At 46.4% G+C, this 12,959-nt stretch overlaps 2 protein-coding genes across 3 annotated transcripts in view; one reads left to right on the top strand and one right to left on the bottom strand.

Moving 5' to 3' along the window:
- Positions 1-1,397, bottom strand: part of ccdc157 (coiled-coil domain containing 157) — a gene marked incomplete at its 5' end in the record, with an annotated part of 5,482 nt that extends 4,085 nt beyond the window's left edge. Inside the window, 3 exons of one of the 2 annotated variants that reach the window (XM_083553574.1) lie at positions 40-435; positions 551-704; positions 1,150-1,397. In XM_083553574.1, coding sequence (XP_083409700.1) covers positions 40-435; positions 551-704; positions 1,150-1,397 — 798 coding nt within the window. Of the gene's footprint in view, positions 1-39; positions 436-550; positions 705-900; positions 942-1,149 lie in introns of those variants that run through there. The other variant, XM_083553575.1, reaches the window with a different exon arrangement.
- A 163-nt stretch (positions 1,398-1,560) lies between these two features.
- Positions 1,561-10,854, top strand: sf3a1 (splicing factor 3a, subunit 1). The gene is made up of 15 exons (XM_083553573.1): positions 1,561-2,193; positions 2,700-2,809; positions 2,941-3,151; positions 3,243-3,500; positions 7,608-7,682; positions 7,788-7,938; positions 8,058-8,254; positions 8,356-8,473; positions 8,566-8,873; positions 8,959-9,204; positions 9,298-9,505; positions 9,605-9,765; positions 9,946-10,047; positions 10,189-10,260; positions 10,568-10,854. Exons 1-15 carry the CDS (start codon positions 2,152-2,154, stop codon positions 10,667-10,669), a joined length of 2,361 nt encoding a protein of 786 aa, XP_083409699.1. The 5' UTR covers positions 1,561-2,151; the 3' UTR covers positions 10,670-10,854.
- Positions 10,855-12,959: the final 2,105 nt, after the last annotated feature.

Here is a 12,959-nt window from a genome sequence, read left to right on the forward strand (position 1 = left end):
ATAAGAAAGAATGAATCAGGTTCACGTCGTTTTTCTCACCTGAGCGACATGTTTCTGGATGCGTCCCAAATCGTCCTGCTGCTCGCGAGCCCACAGAGCCAGGTCACACGCGGAGAGGCGTCCGATCTGCAGGGTTTCCTCCACGGCCTGCAGGAGGCCCCACAGCGAGCAGGAGAGGCCCAGAGCCCTGCACAGAGACGCCACGGCGTGAGCGCTGGTCTGCAGCGAGGCCTGGACCCCTGCGCAGGCGTCACACGGCACCAAGGACGACTCCACCGTCTGACTGCTCACGTCGCGACTCTTCGCCGAGGGAGTAGGGGACGTGTGCAGGCTGCGAGACAGGGGTGAGGACGGAGCCGAGGTCTGGGATGTAAAGCTGGAGATCCGAGGATGTGTCCAGCTCGAGAAGGAGATCGGAGGAGCGCTGCTCGTTCTCTACAAAACACAAAACTGATGGTCACACAAACTCCAGGGTTTCTCTTAAGGTCACTTATTTTGGATGTTTGTTTTGGGGTTTTTTTTGTTTGTTTGTTTGTTTATGATTATTGACCTGCTGCCTGCTGAAGTGGATTAAATTCTTCCAGTAGCGTTTCACCACCGGACCCACACACACCGACCCACCGCCATTCCCACGATCTCCGGCTCTCGGTCCTCCTAACATCTGCTCGGTGTAGGCGTTAAAGCTCTGCAGCAGGAGCAGCAGTCTGAACACACACACACACACACACACACACACACACATACACACACACACATAAGCCACAACGGTAAAACCATCTGCCTGATCTTATATAGTTCCTCTTCATATCTCCAAAACAGCTCAGATCTCTCAAGGCATGGTTCTGGATTCTCTGATTGAGATCTGTTTAATTTGGAGGCCGTGAACTGGTCTGTTTTTACCACTGCACATGAGATAATGTCAGACTTGATGTTTTGGAGATGTTCCGAACCATAAATCCCAACTCAGGACTTGTTGAAGATGATACCGATTAAGGCTGGTCCATTTTTCCTTCTTCCAACACGTCAACTTCGAGATCTGATCGCTAGTGGTGTTGATGTTATGGTCGATATCAGTGTGTGTTTCCGTATTAGTTTATGTTTATGGATTGAGCAAAATTAGAATGCAATCAATGGGATGCATGACGTCACCTGTCGATCACCAGTTCCAGGAGAACGATGTGTGAGAGCTGGTTGAACTCCTGCTCTCCCTCCATGTAGTCATACTGCTCCAGCAGCTGCACCAGGTCCAGATCACACGACTCTTTATCCGGGAACTTCCAGGACCGGAAACGGACCGGTCCGGTTCGGGAGAACACCTCCACCAGCGCTCCCTGAAGATCGATCACATCTCTGCGCAGACTCTCCACGCAGTCCTGAGCTCCTAAAAGGTGACTCATGGCGCAAATTATTAAAAAAACAAAAAAACAAAACAAGAATTAAACACCTTTTCCACCTGCTCCTCGCTCACACGCGGCTGGACTCTGTTAGATTCGTTACCACGGAAACGTGTAGTTTTCTAGCAAGAAAACTACATCTCCCATCACCACGATTTAATTTTGCTTGAAATGTTGTTGTTTTTTTAGTTAACGCATAAATATACAATTTATACCACATTTCCTCGCATTTTATAATACAATTATATGGTTTAATATTATATACGTGGGGACTAAATTACTAGCTTGATTTATTCGGCTCGGTCAACGCGCATGGGTCGCGAAGGATTTTGGGATGTGTAGTTTAGAATTGTAGTTATATAAAAGTTTTGTAATAATTACGTACATTTAAAAAATGATATGAACAAGAAAAAAATATATATTTTATAAGTCTATGGAATATTATATAGAAAGTTAACATTGACGCGGATGGAACCGAAATAGAGGAATTCTGTGAATTCACAAGACTTCATTTCCCATAATGCAATGCACGCCGGTTTAGCGGAAGTGTGTTCGTATTCAAGACTAGCGATCCGCCATTGAGAGGGGGCCTTTTACTTCAGAGGTTTAATGTTCCATGGGAAGTATTTTTTTATTTTTATTTATAAAATAAATTTTTATTTTTAGGATCAATACAAATATCTGAAGTTGTCCGGATCACCAGGAGTTTGTGAATTTTACGGGTTTCTGGAGAATCAGGCAGGTTTGTTGATCAGCCATGCCGCCGGTGCAGATCTCTCAGGCGGAGGCGAACATCAAGGTGAGCGCTAATGACCATTTATCTTAATATTAATAAATGTGTGATTAAAATGTGCGAAATTATAACGATTATAACATTACAATGGATCTATACGATGCCCAGTACTTTTTTAATGAAGCTCCAGGTTGTTCGGTGGTTTACAGCTAAACGGCTAACGTTAGCAATTAGCAGGCCTGAGACTTGTTTAAAAATCACCCGTGTGGATTTACACTCACTTTTATAAAATATTTCCGAGAGCAATTCGCAAAGTTTTGCTTTGATGAGCTTTTAACCAAATTGTGAGTGAAACCCAGATTAGTTGTGGGCGGTTTGACCGCGTGCTACCGATATCGCGATATATTTCCGTCACGATAGCGTTTCCGTATTGTTATCGTTATGATCATATCGATTATAGATGTGTTATTACACTTTACTTTTTTTTAATAAGCTGGAAATGTGTGTGTTTATGTGAAATGTAAAGCGAGAGGCATTGTTGTGTGTTAAAATGTTGTTTGTCTGCGACGCAGGCCGATGAGCAGAAAGAGGAAACTCCGGCCACGAAACCCATCGTGGGGATCATTTACCCTCCTCCTGAAGTGCGCAACATCGTGGACAAGACCGCCAGCTTCGTAGCGAGGTACAGACCTCTACTCTGAGAGAATAGACTTTGGGACAGTCGCCTGTTTGCTCAGGATTCTGGTTCTGATTCTGGTGTGTGTGTGTGTGTGTGTGTGTGTGTGTGTGTGTGTTTGACACTTCTCTGTGCAGAAACGGTCCCGAGTTTGAAGCAAGGATTCGTCAGAACGAGATCAACAACCCCAAGTTTAATTTCCTGAACCCCAGCGACCCGTACCATGCCTACTACCGACACAAGGTCAACGAGTTCAAAGAGGGCAAAGGTCAGGAGCCGTCGGCCGCCGTGCCTAAGGTCATGCAGCAGCAGTCCATGCAGCAGGCGCAGCAGCAGCTCCCGCAGAAGGTCCGGTCTCAAACCCAACCTTCCCTCAGGAGTAATAATGAGGAGGAACAAAATTTAAACCTCTCCTGTGTTCATGTCTCGGTTCCTCCAGGTCCAGGCGCAGGTCATCCAAGAGACCATCGTTCCCAAGGAGCCCCCACCCGAGTTCGAGTTCATGGCCGACCCACCCTCCATCTCAGCCTTCGACCTGGACGTGGTGAAGCTGACGGCTCAGTTCGTGGCTCGTAACGGCCGCCAGTTCCTCACGCAGCTCATGCAGAAGGAGCAGAGGAACTTCCAGTTCGACTTCCTGCGTCCTCAACACAGTCTCTTCAACTACTTCACCAAACTTGTGGAACAGTACACCAAAGTGTGTTTACGGCAGAACGCTACACACACACACACACACACACACACACACACGCTGCTCATACACTACACTACACACACACACACACACACACACACACACACGCTGCTCATACACTACACTAAACACACATACACACACACATGCTGCTCATACACTACACTAGACAAACACACACACACACACACAAGATGCTCATACACTACACTAGACAAACACACACACACACACACACACACAAGATGCTCATACACTACACTAGACACACACACACACACGCTGCTCATACACTACACAAACACACACACACACGCTGCTCATACACTACACAAACACACACACACGCTGCTCATACACTACACTACACACACACACGCTGCTCATACACTACACTACACACACACACGCTGCTCATACACTACACTACACACACACACACGCTGCTCATACACTACACTACACACACACACACGCTGCTCATACACTACACTACACACACACACACGCTGCTCATACACTACACTACACACACACACACGCTGCTCATACACTACACTACACACACACACACACACACACGCTGCTCATACACTACACTACACACACACACACACACATGCTGCTCATACACTACACACACACACACACACACATGCTGCTCATACACTACACAAACACACACACACACACGCTGCTCATACACTACACAAACACACACACACACACGCTGCTCATACACTACACTACACACACACACGCTGCTCATACACTACACTACACACACACACACGCTGCTCATACACTACACTACACACACACACACACACGCTGCTCATACACTACACTACACACACACACACACACACACGCTGCTCATACACTACACACACACACACACACACATGCTGCTCATACACAACACTAAACACACACACACACACACATGCTGCTCATACACTACACTAAACACACATACACACACACATGCTGCTCATACACTACACTAGACAAACACACACACACACACACACAAGATGCTCATACACTACACTAGACACACACACACACGCTGCTCATACACTACACAAACACACACACACACACACGCTGCTCATACACTACACAAACACACACACACACACACACACGCTGCTCATACACTACACAAACACACACACGCTGCTCATACACTACACTACACACACACACACACACGCTGCTCATACACTACACTACACACACACACACACACGCTGCTCATACACTACACTACACACACACACACACACGCTGCTCATACACTACACTACACACACACACACACACGCTGCTCATACACTACACTACACACACACACACACACGCTGCTCATACACTACACTACACACACACACACACACGCTGCTCATACACTACACTACACACACACACACGCTGCTCATACACTACACTACACACACACACACGCTGCTCATACACTACACTACACACACACACACGCTGCTCATACACCACACACACACACACATGCTGCTCATACACCACACACACACACACATGCTGCTCATACACTACACTAAACACACACACACACACACATGCTGCTCATACACTACACTAAACACACATACACACACACATGCTGCTCATACACTACACTAGACAAACACACACACACACACACACACACAAGATGCTCATACACTACACTAGACAAACACACACACACACAAGCTGCTCATACACTACACAAACACACACACACGCTGCTCATACACTACGTACACACACACACACACTGCTCATACACTACACACACACACACACACACGCTGCTCATACACTACACACACACACTGCTCATACACTACACTAGACAAACACACAGCTCATACACTACACTAGACAAACACACACACACACAAGATGCTCATACACTACACTAGACAAACACACACACACAAGCTGCTCATACACTACACAAACACACACACACACACACGCTGCTCATACACTACACAAACACACACACACACGCTGCTCATACACTACACAAACACACACACACACACGCTGCTCATACACTACACAAACACACACACACACACGCTGCTCATACACTACACAAACACACACACACACGCTGCTCATACACTACACAAACACACACACACGCTGCTCATACACTACACTACACACACACACATGCTGCTCATACACTACACACACACACACTGCTCATACACTACACTACACACACACACACACACACGCTGCTCATACACTACACTACACACACACACACACACACACACATGCTGCTCATACACTACACTAAACACACATACACACACACATGCTGCTCATACACTACACTAGACAAACACACACACACACAAGCTGCTCATACACTACACACACACACACACAAAATGCTGCTCATACACTACACACACACGCTGCTCATACACTACACAAACACACACACACACGCTGCTCCTACACTACACACACACGCTGCTCCTACACCACACACACACGCTGCTCCTACACCACACACACACGCTGCTCCTACACTACACTACACACACACGCTGCTCCTACACTACACTACACACACACGCTGCTCCTACACTACACTACACACACACGCTGCTCCTACACTACACTACACACACACGCTGCTCCTACACTACACTACACACACACGCTGCTCCTACACTACACTACACACACACGCTGCTCCTACACTACACTACACACACACGCTGCTCATACACTACACTACACACACACGCTGCTCATACACTACACACACACACACACACACACACACACAAGCTGCTCATACACTACACACACACACACACACACACACACACACGCTGCTCATACACTACACACACACACACACACGCTGCTCATACACTACACACACACACACACGCTGCTCATACACTACGTACACACACACACACGCTGCTCATACACTATGTACACACACACACACACGCTGCTCCTACACTACACTACACACACACGCTGCTCCTACACTACACTACACACACACGCTGCTCCTACACTACACTACACACACACGCTGCTCATACACTACACTACACACACACGCTGCTCATACACTACACACACACACACACACACACACACACAAGCTGCTCATACACTACACACACACACACACACACACACACACGCTGCTCATACACTACACACACACACACACACACACACACGCTGCTCATACACTACACACACACACACACACACACACACGCTGCTCATACACTACACACACACACACACACGCTGCTCATACACTACGTACACACACACACACACACGCTGCTCATACACTACGTACACACACACACACACGCTGCTCATACACTACGTACACACACACACACACGCTGCTCATACACTACACACACACACACACACACGCTGCTCATACACTACACACACACACACACACACGCTGCTCATACACTACACAAACACACACACACACGCTGCTCATACACTACACAAACACACACACACACGCTGCTCATACACTACACAAACACACACACACACGCTGCTCATACACTACACAAACACACACACACACGCTGCTCATACACTACACAAACACACACACACACGCTGCTCATACACTACACAAACACACACACACACGCTGCTCATACACTACACAAACACACACACACACGCTGCTCATACACTACACAAACACACACACACACGCTGCTCATACACTACACAAACACACACACACACGCTGCTCATACACTACACAAACACACACACACACGCTGCTCATACACTACACAAACACACACACACACGCTGCTCATACACTACACAAACACACACACACACGCTGCTCATACACTACACAAACACACACACACACGCTGCTCATACACTACACAAACACACACACACACGCTGCTTATACACTACACTGCGCGTGCGCACACACACACACACACCTCAGTGATGTTTGGGTTGTGTAAAGGATTGTCGTGTTAACCGTGTGTGTGTGTGTGTGTGTGTGTGTGTGTGTGTGTGTGTTTAAAGATTCTGATCCCCCCGAAAGGCCTCCTGCAGAAACTGAAGAGAGAAGCAGAGAATCCTCGCGAAGTCCTTGAGCAGGTAACGTGAGCGACACGTCTGATCGCCTTACTGCGGAGGGTAACGTGTGTTATACAAGGGTGTGTGTAACGGTGGTGTGTGTGTGTGTGTGTGTGTGTGTGTCAGGTGAGATATCGAGTGGAGTGGGCAAAGTACCAGGAGCGAGAGAGGAAGAAGGAGGAGGAGGAGAGAGAGAGAGAGCGAGTGGCGTACGCTCAGATCGACTGGCACGACTTCGTGGTTGTGGAGACGGTCGACTTTCAGCCCAACGAACAAGGTGAGGAGAAGATGATCTCAGAGAGAGAGAGAAAAACGTGTGTGTGTGTGTGTAAAAGGGTTTTAGTGTGTGTTTATTTTACTGACTCTCTCTCTCTCTCTCTCTCTCTCTCTCTCCAGGAAACTTCCCTCCTCCCACCACTCCGGAGGAACTCGGAGCTCGAATCCTGATCCAGGAGCGCTATGAGAAGTATGGAGAAAGCGAGGAGGTGGAGATGGAGGTGGAGAGCGAGGACGAGGAGGACGAGCGTGCACCACGGCACGAAGGACACTCTGCTCAGCCGGATCAGGACACACAGCTGCAGGACATGGACGAGGTGAGCCCCTGATGATGTCTCCTCACACCTCATGAGAACAGAGTTGTTGTTTTTGTTGTTGTTGTTTTGGACTAAGGCTTTATGTGTGAAACATCTCATAGGGTTCGGATGACGAGGACGAGTCGATGAAGGCTCCACTTCCTCCTGAAAACCCCATGCCTCCTCCTCTGCCTCCTACTCCAGACCAGGTCATCATTCGCAAAGACTACGACCCTAAGGGTAAGCCCTCCGGGAGAACTTCTAAGGAACGTCTTCTTTTCATGTGATTTATTGATCATGATTTAAGATTCATCTCTCTTTGTGTTCCTCAGCTTCTAAGTCTCAGGCCATCATTCCTCCTGGTGATGAGTTCCTCATCTCTCCCATCACGGGCGAGAAGATCCCAGCCAGTAAGATGCAGGAGCACATGCGTATCGGGTTGCTGGACCCGCGCTGGCTGGAGCAGCGAGACCGCAACCTCCGAGAGCGACAGATCGAAGAGGAGGTGTACGCTCCCGGCCTGGACATTGAGAGCAGCCTGAAGCAGCTGGCTGAGAGAAGAACCGATATCTTCGGTGTGGAGGAAACTGCCATCGGTAAGAAGATCGGAGAGGAGGAGATCCAGAAGCCCGAGGAGAAGGTCAGTGATGGACGAATAACCATGAATTTCCATCTTTCCATCTGCATGCTTTTTTTTTAACCGTGTGTGTGTGTTGTGTGTGTAGGTGACCTGGGACGGTCACTCAGGCAGCATGGCACGCACGCAGCAGGCCGCTCAGGCCAACATCACGCTGCAGGAGCAGATCGAAGCCATCCACAAAGCCAAGGGTCTGGTGCAGGAAGATGAGAGCAAGGACAAGATCGGACCCAGCAAACCCAACGAGAATATGCCCATGTCCCTGTCCAACACCATGCCCACCCTATCCAAACCCAGCCCACCCATCAACACAGCTCCCAGAATGCCACCTGCAGTCAGTACCATCTTCATTACCTTCAGCAGTTTATACCATTAAAACCTATTTAACTCCTCACAGACCAGTAACTGAGTGTGTGTTGTGTTTCAGGTTCCTCCCCCAGTGCGCACCACCCTGCTCTCCGCTGTGCCCGTTCTCCCGAGGCCCCCCATGGCCCCAGTGGTGCGCTTGGCTCCCGGTCAGGTCTTGACCCCGATGCCCCCCATGGTCCACGCTTCTCGTATCAACGTGGTCCAGATGCCCCAAGCTGCTCCCCACATCATGGCTCCTCGCCCTCCCCCGATGGTGGTGCCTGCAGGTGAGACACACACTCTCTCTGACACACACACACACACACACACACACACACACACACACACCTGGGAGACTAAACACATTTCTATCCTTTGTCTCATAGCGTTCGTACCTGCCCCTCCGGTGCCCCAGCCACCCAGTACTGCCCCGGCCCCTATGCCCCCTGCCCACCCCCCTGTCCCGCATGAAGACGAGCCGGTGACCAAGAAGATGAAGACGGAGGACAACCTGATCCCAGAAGACGAGTTCCTGCGCAGGAACAAGGTCAAAACACACACACACACACACACACACACACACTGTTATTTGTGACTGGTTTGTACCCCCTAGTGTCCATCACTGGTTAATTGTGTGTGTGTGTGTGTGTGTGTGTGTGTGTGTGTGTGTGTGTGTGTGTGTGTGTGTGTGTGTGTGTGTGTGTGTGTGTGTGTGTGTGTCTTTTAGGGTCCCGTGGCGGTGAAGGTTCAGGTTCCCAACATGCAGGACAAGACCGAATGGAAGCTGAGCGGACAAATGCTGAACTTCACACTGCCGCTTACAGACCAGGTCACTCTCTCACACACACACACACACACACACACACACTCCTGTTGTGTTCTTAGTCCACATTTAAACAAAACTGTTAGTTTATTAAAAGTATATAATAATGTGAGTTCGAGCATCTTTTTTTTTTTGCCGTATTTTCAGGTGTCTGTAATAAAGGTGAAGATCCACGAGGCCACAGGGATGCCAGCCGGCAAGCAGAAACTTCAGTTCGAGGTAAAACAACACTTCTTTTATATATGTATATAAATAAATCTATAGACTGATCAATCTGGTTACTGAACACTGACACGCGAGACTCGTTTTATATATAATACACTGTTTATATTTACTGAACCGTCTGATGATTTCCTTTGATGTCTTTTGAATTTAGACAAATTTATATCATGGTGTGTTTGTAGTGTCTGAACTTTGTGTGTGTGTGTGTGTGTGTGTGTGTGTGTGTGTGTGTGTGTGTGTGTGTGTGTGTGTGTGTGTGTGTGTGTGTGTGTGTGTGTGTGTGTGTGTGTGTGTGTGTGTGCAGGGGATTTTCATCAAGGACTCCAACTCTCTGGCGTACTACAACATGAACAACGGCTCTGTAATTCACCTGGCATTGAAGGAGAGAGGAGGAAGGAAGAAATGATCACCCCATTCTCGTTCTTTTGTGCCCCGACCCCCCCCCCCCCCCCCAACTCTTATCTGTATAACGTGTGTATGATGATGTAACTGAGGAGTGTGACGTTTTTAAAGGTTAATTTCTCCTTCCAGTGAAACGATGGCGTGATGGAACACAAAGCAAAATTAAAACCAATAAACTCATTAAATAAAAAGTGATCTAAACGTCGTCCTGTCCTTTTCTTTTTTTTTTTTCTCCTTCTCTCCTGCCTTCACCGGGCTTTAGATCTTCACTACACTCCAGTCTAATTATTATAATTTATTTTTGTGAATAATGAGAATAAAATTAAACTGTTAATAGTCAAATCTGGTTTTCGTGTGTGTTTAGGTGAACGTTTTTATTGTAAGTTTGACTTTCACAACAGCTACTACATATGTGGTGGAATCAGAAAGCTTTGATCTTGATGATGAGAGCGTGATACACTCAGGTGGGTGTGGGACTTGTTCTCCGATGATTAGTCAACTCATTATTCATACTGGTCTTCGACATGTTTTGTGTTTTTTTGGGAAGCGGTGGGGTTTGAGCTTATCTAAGGTCAACCACAAGGTTAGATTTTGGGTCCATTGCTTTTTTGTATCTACATCTTTCTTTTTGATCAGCTTTTGAGATCTCTTGTTCTTAAATTTCACTTTTATGCAGAAGAGACTCAGATACAGTAATCCCCCGTTTATTAAAGGGGTTAGGTTTTTTTTTTTTTAAAGCCGTAAATCCTCCTCACACACACTTTCAACACACGCAGAAAACATTTGCAATAATAAAGCGAGACGAATTGAGTGTAAACTGGTAGAAATGCGGTTCAGTGTATCACAGTTATAGTGAGAACATGTTCTGTACTGTGTTCAGTTCTGCAGTGGAGAAGACTAGAAGTGGTTTCTCTGCTTGTTTATTGGTTGAAGTGTCTTATGACGCCAGAAGAAGAGGCGGGGTTAAATATACACGTCACCGCGATCTTTACTTTCTGTACTGTTTTAACATTTTACTACTTTTATAATTAATAATTATATTTTTATTAATTAATTTCATTATTTTTAATGTTATCTTTCAGTTGCTGAAAATTTGATCATTTTTTGGGGGGTTTTCACAAATCGATTACTGTAATGTTTTGCTTGTTACATATTTGCTGCGGTAAACAAATTCCAGATGGTCCAAAATCCAGCTGTGTGGGTTCTGACTAAGACCAGGTCTAAATTTCTCCAGCTTTTAACTGTCTGCACTCCCAGATGTGATCTCCGTTCCTCTGATTCCACTCTTTTGGTGGTTGTTCTTGTACGTTTACGCTCAATTTTTTTATTATTACTATTATTTATTATTATTGTTTAAAATTATTGTTTCTTCTTCTGTGCTTCAAAAGCGCTTTGAGATGTTACTTTTAAAGACACTATATAAAATTAGTAGATGCTCTCAGAAGACGCTGGGGTTTAAATTCAGAACCTTCTGATCATCTCAGACTCTTAAGTTCATGTGAGGAGTTTAATATGTTTACCAGGAGTGGGGTTCGAACCCACGAGGACATGCGTCCATTGGATCTTAAGTCCAACGCCTTAACCACTCGGCCATCCTGGTGCTGATGTTCTGATCAGTGTTTTATTTGTTTTATTGGTTTTTTTTGAAAGCCACGTCGATGTTCATTTAGTTTCTATGCAACAAAAAATTTATTTTGACAAAATAAATCTATAAATGTTTTTTACACATCCGGGCACTTTCTCCAAACATTCAGCTGGAATACTTCTGTTTTCTTATAGACAGAGAACATGAGAAGTTTTTTTACTGGCTGGAGATTTCTTATTTCAGTCTGAACACATCTTCTCTCCATCTTAAACACTCTGCAAACTTTCCACACGTGTTTAATATGTTTACCAGGAGTGGGGTTCGAACCCACGAGGACATGCGTCCATTGGATCTTAAGTCCAACGCCTTAACCACTCGGCCATCCTGGTGCTGATGTTGATGGAGGTCATCACAGGGTCAAACTCTGCTCCTGATCACCTTCACCTGGATTAAGATGGTGAGTGTATTAATTATAGAAAAAATGCACAAGCTCGTCCCACCAGGAGAAGAAGGGAAAAGTACCATTGATGCAGATCTTCATTTCTGATATTATTACCATAAGATTTTGGGTTTGATTTTAAACTGCAGAATCTTCTGCAGGACCTCGCGTGAGCAGGTGATGTGATGTGATGTGATGAATGATGATGTTGGTATTGTACAGAAATCTCAGTGTAAAAGTGTAAAATCGGGTAATAACAATGTCTGGGGC

Source organism: Silurus aristotelis, assembly GCF_946808225.1.
Source record: "Silurus aristotelis genome assembly, chromosome: 11".
Taxonomy (NCBI): Eukaryota; Metazoa; Chordata; class Actinopteri; order Siluriformes; family Siluridae; genus Silurus; species Silurus aristotelis.

Excerpts from the sequence above, each read along its gene's own strand:
- sf3a1 (XM_083553573.1), top strand. The coding sequence starts at position 2,152 with ATGCCGCCGGTGCAGATCTCTCAGGCGGAGGCGAACATCAAG. Across the intron at positions 9,205-9,297 it reads CTCCCAGAATGCCACCTGCA|GTTCCTCCCCCAGTGCGCAC; the intron begins GTCAGTACCATC and ends GTTGTGTTTCAG. Across the intron at positions 10,261-10,567 it reads AGCAGAAACTTCAGTTCGAG|GGGATTTTCATCAAGGACTC; the intron begins GTAAAACAACAC and ends GTGTGTGTGCAG.